At 39.8% G+C, this 21,501-nt stretch overlaps 4 protein-coding genes across 6 annotated transcripts in view; 3 read left to right on the top strand and 1 right to left on the bottom strand.

The window, feature by feature from the left end:
- Positions 1-36: 36 nt before the first annotated feature.
- On the bottom strand, positions 37-1,673 carry LOC131446594 (RNA polymerase-associated protein RTF1 homolog). The gene has a single exon (XM_058617947.1). The coding sequence runs from the start codon at positions 1,544-1,546 to the stop codon at positions 224-226; it is 1,323 nt and encodes a 440-aa protein (XP_058473930.1). The 5' UTR covers positions 1,547-1,673; the 3' UTR covers positions 37-223.
- A 960-nt stretch (positions 1,674-2,633) lies between these two features.
- Positions 2,634-9,029, top strand: denr (density-regulated protein). 2 transcript variants are annotated; one of them, XM_058616496.1, is made up of 8 exons: positions 2,634-2,812; positions 4,356-4,468; positions 4,567-4,586; positions 4,685-4,769; positions 5,634-5,711; positions 6,163-6,279; positions 6,372-6,511; positions 8,719-9,029. In XM_058616496.1, exons 2-8 carry the CDS (start codon positions 4,366-4,368, stop codon positions 8,761-8,763), a joined length of 588 nt encoding a protein of 195 aa, XP_058472479.1. In that variant the 5' UTR covers positions 2,634-2,812; positions 4,356-4,365; the 3' UTR covers positions 8,764-9,029. The 2 variants fall into 2 exon arrangements, with proteins under 2 accessions (XP_058472479.1, XP_058472478.1); XM_058616495.1 differs by having other exon boundaries at positions 2,636-2,812; positions 4,685-4,771; positions 5,627-5,711.
- Positions 9,030-9,479: 450 nt separating this feature from the next.
- Positions 9,480-10,621, top strand: LOC131446588 (hydroxycarboxylic acid receptor 2-like). The gene has a single exon (XM_058617921.1). The coding sequence runs from the start codon at positions 9,480-9,482 to the stop codon at positions 10,455-10,457; it is 978 nt and encodes a 325-aa protein (XP_058473904.1). The 3' UTR covers positions 10,458-10,621.
- A 1,787-nt stretch (positions 10,622-12,408) lies between these two features.
- The window catches only part of clip1b (CAP-GLY domain containing linker protein 1b), a 32,193-nt gene continuing 23,100 nt past the window's right edge, over positions 12,409-21,501 (top strand). For both annotated transcript variants that reach the window (XM_058618000.1, XM_058617998.1), the window contains exons 1-8: positions 12,409-12,528; positions 14,839-15,047; positions 15,687-16,067; positions 16,980-17,113; positions 17,370-17,494; positions 17,615-17,819; positions 18,439-18,636; positions 20,102-20,205. In XM_058618000.1, coding sequence (XP_058473983.1) covers positions 14,939-15,047; positions 15,687-16,067; positions 16,980-17,113; positions 17,370-17,494; positions 17,615-17,819; positions 18,439-18,636; positions 20,102-20,205 — 1,256 coding nt within the window. In that variant the 5' untranslated portion in view covers positions 12,409-12,528; positions 14,839-14,938. The remainder of the gene's footprint in view (positions 12,529-14,838; positions 15,048-15,686; positions 16,068-16,979; positions 17,114-17,369; positions 17,495-17,614; positions 17,820-18,438; positions 18,637-20,101; positions 20,206-21,501) is intronic.

The raw sequence follows: 21,501 nt of genomic DNA, 5'->3' as shown, positions 1-21,501 counted from the left end.
TTTGTATTTTTTAATAGAAAAAGAAACGGTGCCACTTTGTCTACACTAGCTTCAATGCATGGCTTGTTGTTATTATTGTTTTAATAAGACAAGAAGAAGAAGATACGATAAGAAAACACAAGATAAGCTCTACGTACCCATAGTATAAAAATATAACAAATAGCAAAACAATTTGTCTCTAGAAGAATCTTTAAAAATAATAATAATCAGAATAATGGACTGACTACGTTAGCTCATTCCCCTCCTCCACGTTGTCCCTCACCGGCAACACATTGAGTTTCACCGTCAGAGACTTTTCCTCTGTGTTGAGAGCCTGAAGGTCATTGTTAATGTCAAAATCATGGACTTGAAATAAGTCCCCTGAGAGGTCAGGGGTTGGTTTGGGGACATGTTTATCTTTAGGGTGTTTAGCTTGACCCAGCTTGTTCTTCTCGGGTGTTGACCCAGAGCCATACTTCTGGTCGAGATGAGCAAGAATGGCTGCATGTACTGATGAATTTCTGACATTTGACACCATTATGGGTTTGCACCGTTTACGAATGCAAGGATCCATTTGTTGTTGTCTTTTGGCGTTTTGTCCTTCGTCCATGAGAGCGCGCTGAGATTCAGCCATGTTCCAGCGTCTCTTCCTCTGGTTAATATCATGGACATCAAAATAGTTCTTGGTCCTCTGTCTGTTGATAGCTTCTGCCCTTTCCTCGAGCTCGTTCAGCTCATCTTTAAGCACTCGCACTCTTTCATAGTCTCTGTTCTTTTCTGCCACCGCCTTGTCTTTAAGTAACTGTGTTTTCTTCATGGCATAATTCAGAGGTGCTTGACGGAATCTGGCCTTTTCCTTGACAATAACCTCAATGTCTTTGTCACTGAGCTTGTAGTTCAGAGCTTCCATGATGGACTGCACTTTTTTGGCGACTTGGGCATGAGTTGGTACTTGCATCCTAGCAACCATCATTGCCTCTTTCCACTTCAGGAACTCACTGTCTGTAAAATCCTGATTGGATATAAATTCCAGCCTGAAAACACGTGTCTCGCTTCCATGCCTTAATTTTAGTCCCTTGTTTGTTCGCGTTGAACCAAGCTGGTAAACCTTTGCCGTCTCCACCACTTCTATGATTTCAGTGACCCTGTAAACTGGTTTAGTGTTGCATTTGCCAATCCCTATCCTCACAAAGCAGCCAGTCACTGTCTTGGCAAAGAAGGGCATGTGGCACAAGTGCTCCAGCTTGTGCCTTGACAGACGGATCCTGTTGAGCTCAGCTGGTCGTGAAATGAGCTGCGACTTTGGTTGAGTCTCATGAGTCGATGAGTGCGACCTCCAGCGACTATTGACTGAGGACTTGTCATTGTTGGAGAAAACCTCACTCGTCTTCAGGGGCGCATGTTTGGCTGTTTTGTTTTTCCTCCTCTCATGTTCAGCTTTGGGTTCTTCTATGGTTTGGAACTTCTTGTCAGGTTTGCAGGTGTGTCTTGGACCTGAGGATTCTTTTCCCCTTTTCTCTTTATTTGCTATTTTTAGCTTCTTACTTCCAAACTCCCTCTGTAACATTTCTGAATGTTTGAAGATAACTGTTGCTGGTTAGCGGTAACCACCTGGCTTGTTGGCTAGCTGGGAGTATGTGCAACTTCTGTTGTTGCTGTTTCTTTGCACAACTTTGATCTCAACAGGTATTACCTAGATGAGCATTCACTGTGGAAAAAGGAGTTAAAAATTATGAGATTTGTTGTTTTCTTTTACATCCGTGCTTGTCAGGATTTGTTGCCTTTGATGCATGCGTGGTCGTAAAGATCAAAGGCAACCAATGGCAATGGCCACTTTTGTCCAAGGAAACAGATGGTGCTTTTCCACTACACAGCCTGGCACAGCTTCACTCAGCACATTTTTATTTTGCTTTTCCATTAGCCAAAGTACCTGGTACCAGGTAGTTTTTTCAGTCGAGTGTCTGTGTCAGACGGAGTCTGTGCTCCGGTCATGCAGGAAGTACTGAACTATTCTGTAAACAAATCTGATTCTAATGATTCAGTTACACTGAAAACATTTGCTTTACAAGTCACTACTAGTCACTAGTTTATGTGTTTGTGTCACGTGTTTAAAAGGAAGTCACAGCAGTTTCATGCAGCTGTGCTATGATGACTCCACCCACGTTGAGGAGGTACTATAGTAATGGAAAACCATACCAAACTCAAGCCGAGATGAGCCGAGTGGAAAAGCGCCAAGAATGTAGACGGCAGATTTCCAAAATAAAAGCTGGATGAACACAGCACACTTTTTTTTTCTTTTTTTTCTTTTTTTAATTATCATACATTTTGGAAGGTAATTTAAACTAAAACCAAGGGAATAAAATAATATATCATAGAAATGTACTCAAAAATAAATTATTATTAGATTGCTGTTACTTATTAATACCACTTAACAATAAAACAGAAAACTACAATAGCTGTAAACAATAACTTGTAACTGTAACGTGATAAAGCATGTTTTAACTCAATGTCAAAAATATCAAAGAGAAAGAGAAATAACTCACACTCCGTATCAGATGGTGGCGACAATGCACCATATCGTTGTTTGCCAACCGCAAACACCTCAAAGAAGAAGCGTGAAATTACTCTCCTGCGCACCGGAGGGCGCTGTTGCACATGAGAGCAGCGTGTCGATCTCTCCTACAACTACTGAAACAAGAAGCGCATCAAGGCGTGCTCAAAGTACGCCAACTAAACCTGAATCAATGACAATGATTTTCTAAAAGTCACTCCAGGATTAACGATGCAAACGGGTTCACTGGTCAGAAAGCAATTTTAAAGTATCTTTTGCAGGGTATGTACCTCAACATTTGTTGTATCTTTAGCCAGTTACTGGTCAGCAGAGCCTTTTCTGGTAGCGGTGCGTTAGCTCAGTTAGCATGCTAAGCTAATGCTTACTAATGGTGACAGCTGGGGCACTCAATGTAACCTGATGAATGAAACCACTGAAACTTAATGCAGGGACTTATTTTCCCCCCAGCAAGGTTTATGTTAATTTGTCACAGTGGCGACAGAGTCTGAAATATTGGAAATTGTGTGAACATATGAGGTTAAACGGTCTGTTATAACAGCCGCATGCGTTAGCCAGGTAGAGCTAGTTGAGTTGATGTCGCCTACCTGGCTATGTAACGGTCTTGCTGCAGTTGTGAGTTAAATTAATTATATTAAAAGCGACGTGTGAAGTGTTTCGGTGTCAAAGAGTTTTGTTTTATGTTGTAAGCTAGCTGCTGCTCATGTATCCGTTTGCAAAATGTATATGAATAGACCGCGAGTGCTAGTATGATGACATAATTGCAGAAGCCCGATTATGCCACCAATGGAGTCTCTTATTAATTAATTTGAAGATGCTTCATACTTCAGATGAATTATCTTATCAGTATTAGTGTGGACAAGTTCATTCTCGAAAAAAAACGTTTACCCGAAGTATTGAAGTAAACCATAAGCTGATTGTACATTTTCAGCCTGCATTTTAGAGACTGTGATGATAAATTTCATGAACATGAAAACATGAAATTTCAAACACATTTGAATTGCTAAAAGCTGCAGGCAGTGTAATCAATCTAAATTAAACATAGTGTGTTTTATATGGGAATTACATGCTGCCATTATATTACGTTTAGATTAACTAAACTATGTAAAGACAAAATCCCAGTTGCAAGAATGTAAAAATATTTCTATATGTCACATATTGAAATATTTAAAATATCACGTAACCAATAATTAACCATAATAATATATTTAATCAGTGACTATTTTATTATGGCATTTGTTTGTTAAATAAAAACAAGTATTATTTATTAGATCCCCAAATGACAAACTGAGGTTGCTTGTGTTTTTGAGACCATATGCCGCATCAAGTTTGTAATTGAATCTCTTAATAAACAAACATATCATCCAGAAATGTAGGTTTTTTTTAGTTTTAGATTAGGTTTTTTTTCACAAAAAAGATTTGACGTACTCACTTAAGAGTGTAAAAAGCATTTTAATATTCTTAACTAGTGTGTTCAATTAGGGCTGCAACTAATGATTATTAACATCATGTTTTAAAATAAAAAATAAAACATTCACATTTAAGAATCTGAAATCACAGAACACCCAATCTATAATGCAAATAGAATTAGAAGAACAATTAGAATAATATTTTTTCACAGACATTGATAATGAAATTGTCCTCTGCATTTAACCCATACTTATTACACACCAGTAGTGAGGAGCAGTGGGCAGCACTTATCTGCACCCGGGGAGCAATGGGGTATTGGCTTCACCCCGACCCTTGGCCCATGTTTTGATCGGAAGTCTGTGTCCTGAATGTTTCTGTCCATCTGTCTTTAATTCAGATCATTTGTGATGGCGACTACTGAGATGGAATCTGGTTCTTCAGAATACAGATCAGAACATGGGAGTGGAGATGCTGACTCAAAATACCCACTCAAAGTTCTTTATTGTGGAGGTAAAGTGTGGAGCTTTTGACTGAGTAAAATCTCTTTGTTAAATTAAAGTGGGGATCCTTTTCAGACTGTGACTTTTTCTTTCTTTGTCTGTCTGCAGTGTGCTCTCTGCCTACAGAGGTAAGGTTAATTATCATAAAATCTGGATATGCTGTAGAATCACTCAAGTAAGTACCGTTGTCTGTGTTCTGATTGAATCTACACTGTTGTGTCCGCAGTACTGCGAGTACATGCCTGAGCCAGCCAAATGTAGGCAGTGGCTTGAGAAGAACTTTCCAGATGTATTTGCCAGGATGACTGTAGGTGAGTGTCATCTACGTGTTTTTCTTAAATTTCACCTTAGGATTTATATGGGTAATATAGGTTTATGAATGATATAATATCGATTTTTAATTCAAAAACCTTCTCGTCCATGGTGTGGAAAAGCACACATGGCAGTAGATCATCTCTGCCATGAAACTACAATCAATTAATGTCCACCCCATATCATAATAAACACAATGACACTATGTTACAGCTCATGTAGCCACATTTGAGTGACAAGATAGTTATATAAACTGTTTATAGTACGTCCTATTTGCAATCGGAATTTGGACGTCATGGAGCGCTCCCTGAACTCGGATTTCCAACTCGGAAACTTGGAGCAACCTCACCAACCCCAACATGGAATTTCGAGAAGGCTGTTGCCCCACAAACACTGCTACCGTTAATAGCACTTCTCTCATACTTGTTTCACAGTCTATCAGCTGTACACATGGTACTGTTTATTTTTAACCATAGAGATGTTGCTACACTGCAAAAAGTACAACGTAGAGTGTTGTTGTTGACTGTTATTGCTAACAGTGGCTAATAATGGCGAGCCCAAGATACATTTGCATGTCTGACTTCTCAACAGAACTCGGTGAACTTGGGGTGGCGTCACCTCCAGTTCTGACTTCCAAGTCTGATTTCAATGGTACTCCAGGTTAAATTTCTCAAGTATGAAAATGTTTGAGATTTTTTGCGATGCGAGCAAAAAAAAAAAAACATTTATCACTAAAAATCTAAGCAGTTAATTGGAATTGTAATGGCATTAAGCAATTCTTGTTTACATTGTGAAATGATGTAGTTGTTGCGGGATTGGTTTTAACATCTTCCTATTTTACTTGTGTCCTACTGGTCCTGCAGTGAAAGCACCCAAACAGGAAGCCGGCACTGGAGAGGCTCCCCCTGCAGGCGAGGAGGAGAAAAAGAAACAGAAGCGAGGTATCTCAAAATCAGAAATAAATCTGTAGCAAATGAGTTATTACTTTATACTTTTCATTTAAATACAGACATTGACTACAATCGCAAAACATGGTGTCATGTGTGGTACCTTAAAGCTTAAAGGGAAGATGACATAGTGTATTTCTGGTCTTAGTGCCCACTAATTCAATAATAATTAAGTTGTAATTGGAGTAAGGTTGGATTACATGCATCATAATTAGTATTCTTACAGTGAAAGGTATTGGACAGAATGTGAATATGTTTGATGACCGTTGCACAAAATGTATCAAAAAAGGGATTTAATTTTATTGGAATCTTTTTGAATTATAACAATTAAAGCCAATTATTTTTTCAGTGCTGTATGTTTTTAAGGATGTACCTGTATCTGTTGTGTGATTACATTTACAGTGTGAGTCACTAATACTTTTTACTCTTATTTTACCCTCCCAAGGTGGAAAAGGCCAGATTAAACAGAAAAAGAAGACTGTGCCTCAGAAAGTTTCGATAGCAAAAATCCCAAGAGCCAAGAAGAAATATGTCACACGGGTCTGTGGCCTGGCAACGTTTGGTGAGTGTCTCTGGTTTTATTATTCTCAGTGTGTTGTTTCGCTTCCCTTTCCGCGCTGTGTTGTTATACAAACCCTGTGTTGACTGTTGCAGACATCGAGCTAAAAGAGGCTCAGCGATTCTTTGCCCAGAAATTCTCTTGTGGTGCCTCAGTGACAGCAGAGGATGAAATAATCATTCAGGGAGACTTTACAGATGACATAATCGATGTCATTCAAGAGAAGTGGCCTGAGGTGAGTTGTGTTATTTGTTTTTAACTGAAAAAAAAGAGAAAATTGTGTGGTGTAAATGGTGCTAGACTGAGAAATGTAGAGAATCTCAATCGACAATGGTTTGATTGTAATGGACATTGGTTTATATTTAATACCATCCATTCTCACACTCACACCTGTCTAATCCCCAAATCTGCATGTTTTTGGACTGTGGGAGGTAACTAGAGAATCCGGAGAATACTAACGCACACGCGTGGGGAGAAAATTAACAAACTCCCGAGTTTTTTAAAAACAGAACTTTGAAAAATGCTTAAATTGAATTCAGCTTTTAATGATTTGTTTCAAATCTTAACATGTAACTGTTACATAGAGCTTGGTTAGGACGCAAAGGAAGTGCCCAAAACGTCTGTTCAGTCAAACTACACAACCAACTATTTTGATAATCGATTAATCGGGTCAAAGCTTTTTTCTATGATTAAATCAAGATTTCAGATTTTTTAAGCTTCTTAAATATGAGTATTTTCTTCATTTCTTTGCTCTGGATAACAAAGAAAGTTAATCATTTTGGTTTGTGGACAAAACAAGACATTTGAGAACATCATTTCCAGTTTTGATGAACACCGTTCAACATTTTTTACGGTTTTCTGATATTTTATGTACCAAACGATAATCGAGAAAATAATCGACAGATTAATCGATTATGAAAATAATAGTTGCAGCTCTAGAAATGATAACGGCAAAGACTGCACTGTTTTGTTTTTTATCGGAACAAGATCCAAGCACGAGATGGTACGAACCAAGCATGACCCAAAAATCCAATAGTATTGGAGCTTAAACCTATATGAACCAGCTAACTTAAAAATTGCCAGTGTTTGGTCTGTGGTGTTTTTCTTCATTTCCTTTGTGCAGGCTGTGATGTCACAAATGCACTGGAAACGTAACAGGAAGTCATAGGAAGACGATACCTACAACCAAGTAACAGTGGTTGCTATTTGGTATCTTGTACTTTGGTCCACCTCCCAATCAATCTATCAATTGTTTCCACTGATAAAATTAAAATGATTCAGTGCTGTCCCAGGTTGTAAAAAGCAAGGTGACAACATGCACAGAGCAACACCTACAACCTCTGCTAAAATATAAGCCAGCCCCTTAATTTCTGGTCAGTTTTTGCCAAGGGGAAACTTGGACTTTATAAGGTAACGTTGGCGACTAAAACTTCTGATATCGATTAAAAAATAGTTATCCCTGAGGCATTCATCATGGCCGAAAATGAATAGGGTGTTTAAATTTAAGCCTCATGAGGGGACAACAGCTGAGCATTACTGCATCACACTGTGCGCAGCCTCCACTAAATTTTGTAATTCAGAATTTGTCACTAAGTAATCTTTGCTAACTTCAGCAGACACCAACTGTGTCTTTGGCTGATAGTTGTATGGGAAATAGTCTGCCTGGATTATTGAAAACCAGGTAGAGACTGTGCATATAATCTATTAAAAACATTCCATTTCCCACTGGTTAATGTTTCTTTTAAATAAGGTTTAAATTTTTCTTAACCTGTGGGGAATTGGGTATTTGTATCCAAAGCCTGATATTATTAATATAAACAGTTGGGCTGGTGTCAGTTATTCACTCTGCAAAAAAAAGTATTGGATAAATTGGCACTAAATAAGAGTGCTGTAGATCCCATTTAATCCTGAGGAGAACATTAATGTTTGCACTATCCAGCTGTATTGGACCACCAGAGCAGCACTACCATCCCTGGTGGTCAACGAAAGTATTTAAAATGAGACATTAATTAATATTCTAAACATTGGGTTTAAAGGTAACCGTTTGATGCCTTATTTTAAAGCTGTTGGTGAGAGACCATGTGACCATACTCTCTCATGGTTTATGATTATATTGAGGCTATAACTATAGTGCTGTGTTTGCTCTCAGGCATGTGTGCTTTTTATTGAGGTGAGGATGACAACAGTTGTCAGTGAGAGTCAGGTGGAGAATCCCCTAACAGATAATGAAACAATCTCATGAAATACCTAAGTGCAATATGTTATTCATTATGTTTTCATTAGAGAATAATTACTGGGAAAATTCAATACATTCAAAATATCCCTATTATGTTTTTGAGTTTTATACTTTTAAGAGTCCAACATGTTAAAGTCTCAATTTTTTGTTTATTTGTCAATGTTTGGGGGGAAAGTCATGTTAAAATGCGCTCTCTCTGCTTACAGGTGGATGACGACAGCATCGATGATCTGGGTGAAGTGAAGAAGTGAAGACCAAATATGCACTTTGAAAATGGATCTGACCCGTAACGGTGACAACCTGGCCAAATGTACACATTAAGTCATTTTATACCTATTTTATTTACTGTACATAAAAAAAAAAGCTGCGGACTTGGCCACTCACTTGGCATTTTTTTTTAGTTCACACACTCTTGTTTTGCCAAAGGTGTGGTATGGTGTGATGATTTTTTTTTTTTTCCTCCCCAAAATGTTCTTCACTCAAGCAACTGTAGGCTAATAAATTTCAATCTCCCTCATCTATACTCTCAAGTCTGATTTGTTCACCTTTTTTCAGTGCGTATGGGATTGATTTTAAAAACAATTATTTTCCATGGTTATAATCTTGGCATGTTGCAGTAAACCTGCTTTTTTTGTAGTTAACCTGAGTCACGGGTCACTTGTTTTTCATTTGTCCTTCTTGATACCCAGGAGTCCACCTATTCCTCTGCATAATAGTTTTATAATGAAGACTTACTCCCAAGGTGGATAACATTTACAGTTGCTGCCATGCTCCTCTGGGTCAATACCACTTCCCCCATAGATAACACACAGATGTTTGGTCCACTGTGGAATTAAAATGTTTGTCTGAGAATCATTTGCATGATCGCAAACATGATTCCCTACCAGAAATCACCTGGTACGGCATATCTGTGTTGACACTGTAAAGAGAGGCAGGTTGGTGTTGTGTTTCATCTGCTGTGATAGCAATGAATGTCACAGAGTGCTGTGCCTTTCCGTCTCCCATCCTGGACCAGGTTTTGCCTCCAGTGCTGATCCTGGAGTTCATGTTTGGACTGACTGGGAACTTCATCGCCCTGTCGATGTTTGTCTTTTACATGAAAGAATGGAAACCCAACTCTGTGTACCTGGCCCACCTGGCTGTTGCAGATTCCATTGTGCTGTTCTGCCTGCCTTTCAGAGCTGACTACTACAGGCGTGGTAAAAACTGGCTGTACGGTGATGCCTTTTGTCGTATCCTGCTCTTTCTCCTGGCAGCCAACCGTGCTGCAGGGATCTTTTTTCTCACTGCTGTGGCTGTCGATCGATACTTCAAGATAGTCCATCCGCTCAACCGAATCAACCGTCTGGGATTGGGCTATGCTCTGTTGGTCTCTTTTGGCCTCTGGGGTCTGATTTTTTTTGCGACCGGCTACCTTCTTTTTGAAGAGCACTTCTTCTACAATAACAACTACACACAGTGTGAGAGTTTCAACATCTGTATGGGCTTCAGCGCCCTCTCCACCTGGCACAATGCTTTCTATGTCATACAGTTTTCCCTGCCCACCGCAATCGTTGCCTTCTGCACCATCAGGATCACCTGGCAGCTGAAAACCAAGACTTTGGACAAAAGGGGGAAAATCAAACGAGCCGTTAAGTTTGTAATGGCAGTGGCTTTGATCTTCATCATCTGTTTCTTTCCCAGCACTGTATCCCGCGTTGCAGTGTGGGTGCTTAAGGTATGGTACAATGAGTGCAGTTACTTTGAGACGGCCAACCTAGCGTTCTACACGTCTGTGTGTTTCACGTACTTCAACAGTGTCCTCAACCCTGTGGTGTATTATTTCTCGACCCCTGCCTTCAGTGGCACCTTCCAGAAGGTGCTGAATAAGCTGCTGAGACGGAGTGATGATCAGACGGACTCAGCGGCGAATGACATTTCCACTGTTGAGGGTAGGAGGCTATGAAAACGGGTGCTGTTGAAAGGAATCATAACACAATAAAGGCTGAGCCAGTGGTAAGATTTCTCCATTCCTATAACAACTCTCAAGAATATTATATATATATATATATTCAATTTCTAATATAATTGGTTTTTTGCTGTGGTTGTGAACAATAACCACTGTCCACCTCAGAAATAAATAACAGCTTAATGTTTTGTGTATACAATGTAAAACTCTGATTGTGGTTGTGTGTATATAAGCAAATTACAAGCTAGTTGCAAGTCAGAAGTTATATTTTTTATGGTGACCTATGTCAAATATTTACTACTTGTTAATCTCATCTATCAGAGGAGAGACTTGGACCACATAGGAAAATTCATAATTTTCATCATCTGGAAAATAATATTCACACTACAAATCACCTCAGGATCTGGAGGGAACCTGAGGTCACTGTCAAATAATGTGTTTGTTAATATAGAATAGTCAAGATCGTATATTGTAATACATAATCATACATGAGTCGTGTATTTAGTAGTTCCTTAAATGATGCTAGTTCTGTGTCCATGTTTCAAATTCTATCTGTTCAAATCTTTGTATTGTGATCCAGACACATTCTGCTTTGGTTTAAGAAAAATGTATTCTCTCAAATGTACTTCTTCTTTCTGACATTTCCTTGTTTTGTGCTACAGCAAATGTATCCGTTTGTATTCAAGTTTTACAATGTAAATAAAAATATGTAGCCCTTTGAATCAACAATAAAATATGACTTCTCCCAAATTGACCTCTTATATTTTAAGTATACACATATTGGCTATAGTTACCAGCATTTTATTTATCTCTTTTCCACAGCATCATCACAGTTAAATCGAATGTAATTTAAATGCACATTTACATAGATTTACATATATTTTCTTTATGAAATTTGTATTCATCTCTCACAGGAATCCGAGGGACTGCTGGAACAAAGCATTGACACATGATGTCCAATATCAGTCAGTCATCATCTACCGCTTTATACTCCACCAGAGGGTCACGGGGGTGTCCTGCCAATCTCAGCTACATCGGGCGATAGGCGGGGTACACCCTGGACAGTTCCCCAGGGCCACACACACACAGATAGAGACAAACAACCATTCACTCTCACACTCACTCCTATGGTCAATTTAGAGTGTCTAATTTACCTAATCCCCACATTGCATGTTTTTGGACTGTGGGAGGAAGCCGGAGAACCGGGGCTCGAACCCGGTTCTTCTCGCTGCAAGGCAAGAGTGCCAACCACTAAACCACTTTTAAATCTAAGTTGGCTCGTGTTGTTTGCATGGATTCCTTGGACGTGCAGTCAGCGTGACTGACACGCAGAGAAGAACAGTGAACTTGTTTGTGTGCATTTTCCCACTGCTCTTCTCTGACCTCCACTCCCACACCTTCCTGACATGTATGCTTTTGGATAAGCATTTTGAAAGCTGTGGATTTTCTTCTTCACTGACACTGCCAATAAATCTGGGGTTGATCCTGTAATTATCCAGTATTAACTCACAGGAACTCACAAAATAATGACAAATTAATCACAATGAAAAGATTCAATGTGACTACAATGACAGTTAGAGCGACCAAAAAAATGAACAGAGAGCTGATATTAGAACGGATACAAAAACTATTTAAACGACTGTAAAATGGACTTAATTGTTTCTTGTCAGTTTGTGTATTTTTATTTTAAAGGTTTCTAGAGTGGGGGGCCTTAAATTAAAGAGTGGACCCCAAAGTTCCTTGAAATCTGCCTCCGTCTCTTCTCAGTCCACGGCCTCCGCTTCCATAAACAGGAGGAATAATTACAGCTAGGAAAAACCTCTGTCACACTGAAAGGCTCAATTCTTTCTTTTTTTAAAGACATTTGTTTTAGACAGAACTGATCAATCAGTTCACAGGTGATGCTGGGACTGGGATGTACGAGCTCCTGTTCGGGTCCGCGAAGGCAGCATTAGTTCCCAGGGTGACGTCATGTAGTCGGGGTTGGGAAACATGGAGCGGGGAGAGACGTGCACTACACCGATCCACAACATCTCGGACTGAGAGCCTGCTCGCCGAAAAACACCAGGTAAGCGCCCACAGAAACTTTCCAACCAGTGTCCGCGTTCCTCTGCTGTAATATCACCTCAACACGACGTTAACCGCCTCAGTGTTCTCCTTAGTTTATGCTCCCTCGTTAATCTCTAGCTAGCTAGCTCTGGCATTTCAGCAGGGACACAGAATGTGACAAGGAGTAAAGTTTATCCCGCCACAAAGGTCTGGAAGTAGCTGCCAGGTACCACGCCTGGTCCCAAGCTCATATTGTGATTTTAAATGTGTGCAGTGTTGTGTTTGAGTGATAGCCCCTAAATTAGTGGTACATCTCTAGGGATGGAGGCAGTAGGTGGAAAGAGAAAGAGCCCAGCCCAGACACAAACAACACGGCCCGCTCTCATCCAGTGTTAACCAGCTTCTGAATTAGCGGTAGCGGTCGCAGCTCGTGTGTGTTTTATTCATGGTTGGCTGTTGTGGCGTGATGCCGCAGACAAAGCAGTGATAGAATTGGACGCCACAGAGGCCCGAGGAAGAGGTTCGAGTGTTCCAGGTTTGACAGCTCCAGGTGAGCATGTTGTTGTTGTGGTGTGGCATCACCGCCTGGGCGCGGTGCGTTCAGGCTACACCACAAACTAGGATGGTTTGATCTAAAACCGACGAGTCTGTCTTTGTATCAATAAATTATCACATATTTCATTATCTACTGAATCTGATACCAGTCCAATACTCAATTTTTACCAAAACAATTGAGCTGTTCTAACTGTAGTGTGTAACTTTCAAATACTATAAGTTACATTTTCTCAGCTCCACACAACTCTCTCTGTGCTTCTCAGTGTTACAAATCTTGTGTCACCCCGCGACACTCACGTGCTGCACACAGGAAGTGAGTCAGCATGTTATATCCAAGAAAGATGGCTGCAAACATGACAAAGCACCCACAAAAAGTTAATTCTACTGCTCAAAAAACAGTGTAAAGCATACAGTTGATGTTGACCTAGTTGCAGTTTGACTGAGTCAGCCTTGTTGTTATTAAAAGAGCAGCATGAGGAGGCGGCTGTCCACCACCTCCAGACATGCAGGAAATTAAATCTGACCATAGTCATTTGAGTTATGTAAGAAAAGGGAATTTATGATTAATGCTGGAGCCTGCACACTTCCTTCAATGCTACAGAAAACTTTATTTGTCTTGAGAAGATGAGGTGATGTAAAAGTCCTTTGGTTATAAATAGATATTTTCCAAAACTTTTACACTGAAGACCTTGACTTTTGATGTCATATTAATGTTGCCCGGTATATGTAAATGTAATGTTTGTTCACTCTTTTTTCATATATTTTTGCTAAACCTTTACTTGCATACATATGTTTGTAAAAGTATTGAACATTTTTCCTTTAAAGTTAAAAAACCTTTCAGGGTGATCACCTGCACTTGATGGTCATTGTGCATATGAAATCAGTCTCGCCTGAGAGGATCCACATTAGATGTGTCGTCAAATAAAGTTTTCTTGTGGCAGTGGCTTAAGCATGCATGTTCTATCTCTTTTTCAGAGAAGGAAATGTTCAGAAAGTGACCTGAAAGTGCAATAATTCCTTTGTAAAGGCATTTCCTCCTGTTTCTAGAGCAGAGACATGAAACTGTTCATGAGGAGTGATGTCAGCTGCACATCACATGCACTGCATGGGTGATAATTGATGTCTAGGGATTGGAATAAACATTGGAATGTGAATTGTGGTCGGTGTCGAGGGAGTTCCAAGAAGTGCTCAGTGTTTTGAGGCCATGCTGAGCAGTGCCGCAGCTCCCACACTGACACTGGGAGGTTTTTATGGTGTTGAAGGACAGATACAGTAAAAAGTAGGCCCCTCCTTTGTAGGTTTTTATGTTTTATTGGCAATACTGAATCAATAAGCCTTTAATGGCAAAGAGGCCATAGATCTCTCCAGTGTAATACACTTAAGAAAAAACGCATTATACCGGTAAGAGGAATTGCTTTATTCATTGCCAGTACATCCATTTGCCTTAAATTACATAAGTAGACATGTAGTCAGTGATTCACTTTTTGGGTAATTATTGCTTAGTCAGTGTTTCCAGCTTTTTCTTTCCTGTTAGTCATTTTTTAAGCAGATATACCCAAACATTGAATTTGAATGTTATTCCTTTTTTTTTTTTAAAGCTTTCAGTTGCTGCAACTGTCTCTGGTGTTTTTTGAGTGTGCGCAGTTGGTGCACGAAGATGGGTACACGCATGGGGGGGAAGGAGGGCATGAATTTGTTCACCCTATCTTTAAATTAATATGTTTTGTTTTTGGTTTGTTGAACCAAAATTAACTCAACATCTTATTTCCCCCAGCTCTCCTCCATTATATCTTGACAGATTGGGGTTGTGGGGAAGGCCAAATCCCCCAGCTTGATCAGGCCAGACACCCCACACGCCTCCCCCAACCCCACCCATGGAGAAACAAGGTGCCGTGAGTGCGCTGGGCAAGGTCAGCGGCCTGAAACCGCCAAGTAAAATTGTCCGTCCATCAGTTGTGCCACCAAGGACATCGCCATCCTCTGGTAGCAAACAATTATTAACAATTGCTGTATCTTCACTGCATTTTCATGAAATGGTCAAAAGTAATTTGTCACTGTGACAACAAACATATTTTAGCACTTTATAGTTTGGCTTACTTGAAGCACTTACTTACTTCTAGCTCTTGTTTGTACTCAAATGTTGAAATGCACTTATTGTAAATCGCTTTGGATAAAAGCGTCTGCTAAATGACTTGTAGTGTAATATTTTAACCAATATTGGCATACAAACACATGTTCTAGTTTGGATTTCAGATTTAATGGTTTCCCTGTAACATGGAGCTTCTCCATATGTTTGTCCTTGTATTTTTGTTTTTTTAATAAAAGTTCCTAACTGCCACTTTAATGCCAATGGACCATTTACACAGTGGCTATTTTGACACGGTTTAGCAGGAAAAGCACAGGTGTCACTGATCACTTTAACGATGGCCCTGTCAAGGCAGTGTAACTCAGGCATAATTAAGTTGATTATCTACACCTGTGGTTTTATGAGTTACCTGCCAAAATGGCTGTTGTGCAAAGGGCCCATTCAAAAAGATGCTATTTTAAAGGAAAAACACAGTCTTAATAGCTGAGATGTTGGTTATGTTGGTTGTAATTTTTCATTTGTATGACTGATCATAGGTACTGCAAAGCCAGTTCCTCCCGAGAAGTCCCCTGGCAGTGTGACCTCCCCAACCCAGGATGGAAGTACTGACTTTCAGATCGGGGAGAAGGTCTGGGTCAACAGCAACAAGCCCGGCTATGTGCAGTTCATTGGCAGCACGCAGTTCGCTCCAGGACAGTGGGCGGGCATCGTGCTTGATGAGCCAATAGGAAAGAACGACGGGTCGGTTACAGGGGTGCGGTACTTCCAGTGTGAGGATGGGAGGGGGATATTCACGCGGCCATCAAAGCTTTCCAGGACTCCACTGCCAGAAAAGGAGGTAAACGGGGGTCAGGCCAATCCCACACAAGAAACCGCTGCGACAAGCGAGCCTGCACCTGCTGTCACTGCCTCACCAGGTAACAACTCACTGATTTATTAATAGAGACATTTTTACTGCTTTAGAAATGTTTTCAGATTTGGCACAAACATCGACTTGATTACTTTCTGGCAGTCAGAGGTTAATAAGGTCTGGGTGAATGCAATATGCAAGTAATACTTGTAAATGTGGCACAGTTACTTTGCCACATTGATCCTTGTAGAGCTATCACCTTTTTCCAAAAATCAAGTTGAAATGAGTATAACACACAATTCCTTCAAAGATATTTTCCCACACACAAACACAAACAAGATGACAATGAAAAGTTGCAATCTGGTAGATCTGTGATTCTTCCTCCACGGCCTCACTAGGGTGGAGCTAACAGCTTAGCTAAGCAGATTTGTCAGTTACTTTGCTATCTATTATGTACAACCAGAAATACTATCATATGCCACTTCTCAGATACTTTGGCATCATGGTTGTCTGCTCCGTTTTCACATCAAAACAACATCATATCAGTGTCTTATTTTTCTGCCAAAAGGGCATTTAAAGTTGACCTAAGGTAATTACTTTAGATGGTTTGACACACTTCTAGGCTGTAACAAGTTACTTAACCAAATGGGTGTTCAGTGTTCAAGATTAAAATGATTAAAATGTCTAAAGTTATATCTGTATTTCAGATAGAAGTCCTATCACCAAGTAAAATACATTTTTGGCCTTGTGAACACTCGCTTATTTGGCACGTGTTCACTTGGATTCAAGGATGAACTGTCATTAAAAGTAATTTGTCACTCACCACACAAATCGGTTTTTAGCCATTGTGCTGACAGGACTGACATTACCCTAGTTGGTATAGGCATATAAGTCACTAATCATTTAATAGTAATAATACTAGTTTTTTTGGGTTATGTCACATACTGGTCACATACTGGTATCTGTTTCCTTTGTTTAGCTCCAGGCTCTGGAATAAAGACAAGTGGCGTTCTGAACTGCATGCTCACACCCGGTGAGTCAGTGTCAAACCTCTCCGACCCAGACTCTGTGACGAAGAACAAAAGGGAGCTGAGGCTGGGAGACCGTGTGCTGGTAACACATCATATCACTAATCTCTGTACAAGCATATTCTCATGTTATATATGGCAAGATTCAGAATAGTTCCACCTGCTCATCAACAAGTAAATGTAAAATCAGTGAGTGGAATAATCTGAATCTCAAAATTGCTTTAAAAAGGCTTTTGTTCAATTCATTTTTTTTGGCCAGGCAGTGTATGTTGCTTCTCTACTTTTGTTTAATTTGTTAGAAACTTGTCATCTTTGTTTTTGTCAATTTTTGATTTATGAAGGTGGGTGGTACCAAGGCAGGAGTCGTGCGATTTCTGGGAGAGACTGAGTTTGCTAAGGGAGACTGGTGTGGAGTGGAACTAGATGAACCACTTGGCAAGAATGATGGGGCTGTAGCAGGGGCCAGGTAAAGAGCAATAACAAATGACTTGTTATATATTTTTGAATGTAATTACACAAGAACCTGAACCAGCATCCATCAGTGGTTGTGTTTTTGGTTTCTGACTCTGTGTCGTTTACCTCTCAGGTATTTTCAGTGCATGCCGAGGTTTGGCCTGTTCGCTCCGGTCCATAAGGTGACACGCATTGGCTTCCCCTCCACAACACCTTCTAAGGCAAAGAGCTCACACAGGAGGTCCGCCCTCTTCAAGAGGAGCCCCAGTGCTTCCTCCATCAGCTCGCTCAGCTCCGCCACCTCATCAATAAGTGGAAAACCCAGTCGAGCAGGACTGGTAAGACCTACACCATATTTTTGTTCAACACCAAAAGTTATGCAACTTTTCCCCAAAGTGGCAGCCCCATTTCTGGAACAGAAATGTATTTAATAATTCAATTTCATTTATTTTCCCTCAATTTCACTTTGTAGGAATAACATTATGATTTAACTTGCATGAACATCCGTGTGCACGCATGGTTTGGTTTGGTCACAAAGTGACTTTAACCACAAGTGTTTGTTTAGCTTTGTTTAAACACAGTCAGACTTTCATTAACCTCAATCAAAGTGCTGTTAACATAACCACAAGTGGATGAAAACTGGTTTCTAGGGTCCAACTTATATTCTCTTATGATTATCTTCATTATTCTTTTCTTAATTATTCTTTCTTAATACCATGTCTGTGATTTCCACACCTCAAACTGACGACATCCTCAAAAGTACATTCAGTTCACCGCCATCGAGAAGCAAAGAAACCGGAACATATTCACATTTGCAGATGCATTGTGCTGCTTAACATTTTGTAACCCCTGGGCTTCATGAAGCCTCATAGAAACGTTGTACACCAGCCTGGAAGACGGTATCACGTTATAAAATACAGTCCATGAAGTGAAACATGAACGTATGTGATTCCCTAGCTGACAGAAACGTCGGCTCGGTACGCCCGTAAGATCTCGGGCACCACAGCGCTGCAGGAGGCTCTGAAGGAGAAGCAGCAACACATTGAACAGCTGTTGGCAGAGAGAGCCCTGGAGAGATGTGAGGTCGCCAAGGCAACCAGCCACGCAGGAGAGGTGCAGCAGGAGCTTTCTCTGCTGAGGAAAGGACAGGATCAGGTGAGAATCATGTATCCAGGTATATTTCCTGCAGGTAAACAGAAACACAAGCTTTTTCATTTTCACCAACTATATAAACGCACCTGAGCAAAAAGTACTTTAATAACGGATTGAATTTGTCAAATATTTGGAAATATGTCACAGTTCAAAGTTCACTTGGCTTATTTTTATGAACAAAAAGAAAAGAAAAACTGTCTATTTTGTGACTTCTGCACAAATATTGCTACTTTATATCACTACTAAAAGCGTGACATAAAATGAATCATAACTTTGACTCAACAACACATAAGAAGATGAAAAAGCCTGAATATGTGAGCTATAAACACACACCCAAAAGATGTTCATATAAGGAGTTGTGTATTATTCCCACGGCAATTTACAATGGGTGCACCTGTGGCACAGATCTGTGGTCAGGGTGTTAATGATATTGTAATACTGTACAATGATATTGTAAGTTTCTGAGAGCTTTGAACACAGTGTGCAGGTCCTTTTTTCTTCATTTTGATATGTCATTCAGCACCTGTGAAGGTTTATTCTCATGTGTTTACCCTTCACCCTGTGGTTCATGGGTTTCTTCCTCAAAAAGTATCATTTTTACTCTTCAGAGACAAAGACATTTATTATGAGAAAACAATCTCTCAGTGTCAATGTCAGTTGCAGCATAATGTCGATTAGTCGACTATGTATCCAAAAGTTTATAGCCATGTATTAGGAGTTGGGTTGTCAAAGTGAACACATTAATTGCTGCAATAATTTAACACAGTTAACGCAAGTTTGTTGACATGAGTGCCGTAAATTATCCATGCGGAACAGTCACTTTCCTGCAGCCTGCAGATAGGAGCGACAGAGATAGTAACTGAAGATGGAGAGAGGTGAGGGATTGTTGAGCGACGGAACCATCGATAAAACAAAAGTTAGCTGGGTGTTACTGCACAGTTTATTGACAATGACAATGAAGTTGCGATCCTTTGCCTTGACTGTCAAAAAAACCAGATGCACGACTAATTGCTGAGACCTGTGCTGAGGAAATCCTCCACGTTAGTGGAAAGCAAGTGGTAAACTAACCACTCTAGGCACCGATAGTGCACGATTTTCAGATTACCCGGATGGCACTTGATAGGCCTGAGTCTCTTTGAAATCATATAGTTCTATGTGTAGTTCTGTGTTAAAAAGAAAGATACAATTAAAAATGGTGTCTGATTACTCATTAATTCAGTCATTAGAAGAAAGGCAAACTTTTAATCGTGATTAATCTAGATTAATGAATTTCAAAATGTGAGATTAATTAGTTTATTTTTTATAGCCCTAATTAGGAGGCATTAACTTATCAGTGTGTTGCAGAGAAGAAAACATAAAGTGCACGTTACTTGTGGCGTCATCATTTCTGGAGTCACAAGGAAACATTTCATATTGTAATTATATCATGAATGAAGTTTTGAACAAGACTGCACTGTGTGTTTGTCAGTATGCCGTGGAGATGGAAGCAAAGCTCGATCAGCTACGTTCGCTGGTGGAAGCAGCAGATCGAGACAAAGTGGAGCTTCTTAACCAGCTGGAGGAGGAGAAAAGGTTAGATGTCCCACTTTCCTTGTAGCCTGCACTTTATACTGAATGAACATGGGCGTTCTAGCAGACAAAGCAAACTGCTGAAGGTGGCAGTTCTCACTTCACTGAATGACAAAAGCATAATTCAGTTCACTTTTATTCACATACCTCACAATAAAAGCATTTAAAAAAAAAAAATGTTATTTCCCACGATTGCCAAAAATGTAGGTATTGATAAATAATATATTACCTGACTATAGGCTTATCAGCCACTTAATTAGGCACACACAGCACCTCATACATTTACAGCACGGGTGCACCCAGTTTGGTCTCATGCTTCTTCAAGGATCAACGTGTTGTGCTTTCAGAGATTGTTTTTTGGTGATTATTGGAGCTACTGTTACAAGTTAATGTTTCCTTTCTATCATTTCAGACTAGTCTGACTGTTCTCTTCTGAACTATGGCCATCTCTATGTCTCACATATAACCATCTCTGGTGTAAACATTACAGATAGTTGTACATGAAAATCCCATTAGAGTAACAGTTTCGGAACATACAAAAAAACATTTCCCAAGAAACTTTAAATCACCTTTTTTGCCCCATTCTGATGCATATGGCGTGTTTCCATTAGCGCTACTTGACTCGACACGCCTCGGCACGGCACGGTTATTTTGTGTTTCCATTAGCGATAGTACCTGATATCTGGTACTGTTTTTAGGCGAGTCGAGCTGGGGCCATACGTAGGTGGAAAAAGGATGGGCATGAGTATGTGATTATTCGATGATTTGCTTGATTGAAGCTGATCAGTGACTGACCATTTGTAAGAAAAGATAGAGGCCTTGTGAACTGTCCAGGGTGTGACTCCGCCTCTCACCCTATGTCAGCTGGGATTTGCACCAGAACCCCCCTCGACCCTCGTGTAGAGGGTAAAACTTTAGAAGATGAATGAATTAATGAAAATATAGAAGGGGAAGTGTTTTCAATGATTGCATTGCAGGATTGCCATGGGCTTTGCTGAACAGTTGAATGGGTGTACCTAATGAAGTGCCTGGTGAATGAATAATTTACTGTATATTATGCTTATATCTGTATGTCTTTATTTTCTGTTCTACTCATTGTACTATTACTGTGAATTACCAATATACCAGCTGCAGGAATATCCTACCTGCCTTATATATATATTGATATTTGGCAGTTCAAAAAAGAACAGTTATACAGATTTTTTATTTTTATTTTTTTTAAACATAAAAATATTAATAGAAGAACATAAGCCCACATTAATGTGTTAAAGTGTTTTGGTTTGGTGTGTTTTTTAAATG

The sequence above is a fragment of the Solea solea genome, chromosome 19 (genome assembly GCF_958295425.1).
Source record: "Solea solea chromosome 19, fSolSol10.1, whole genome shotgun sequence".
Taxonomy (NCBI): domain Eukaryota; kingdom Metazoa; phylum Chordata; class Actinopteri; order Pleuronectiformes; family Soleidae; genus Solea; species Solea solea.
The sequence above is the reverse complement of the archived record's forward strand: the minus strand, read 5'-3'. Positions and strand labels throughout refer to the sequence as shown.

Coding starts and splice junctions, on each gene's coding strand:
- LOC131446588 (XM_058617921.1), top strand. CDS start 9,480: ATGAATGTCACAGAGTGCTGTGCCTTTCCGTCTCCCATCCTGGACCAG.
- denr (XM_058616495.1), top strand. CDS start 4,366: ATGGCGACTACTGAGATGGAATCTGGTTCTTCAGAATACAGATCAGAA. Junction 4,587..4,684: donor TGTGCTCTCTGCCTACAGAG/GTAAGGTTAATT, acceptor TTGTGTCCGCAG/TACTGCGAGTACATGCCTGA. Junction 6,280..6,371: donor CTGTGGCCTGGCAACGTTTG/GTGAGTGTCTCT, acceptor TGACTGTTGCAG/ACATCGAGCTAAAAGAGGCT.
- LOC131446594 (XM_058617947.1), bottom strand. CDS start 1,546: ATGTTACAGAGGGAGTTTGGAAGTAAGAAGCTAAAAATAGCAAATAAA.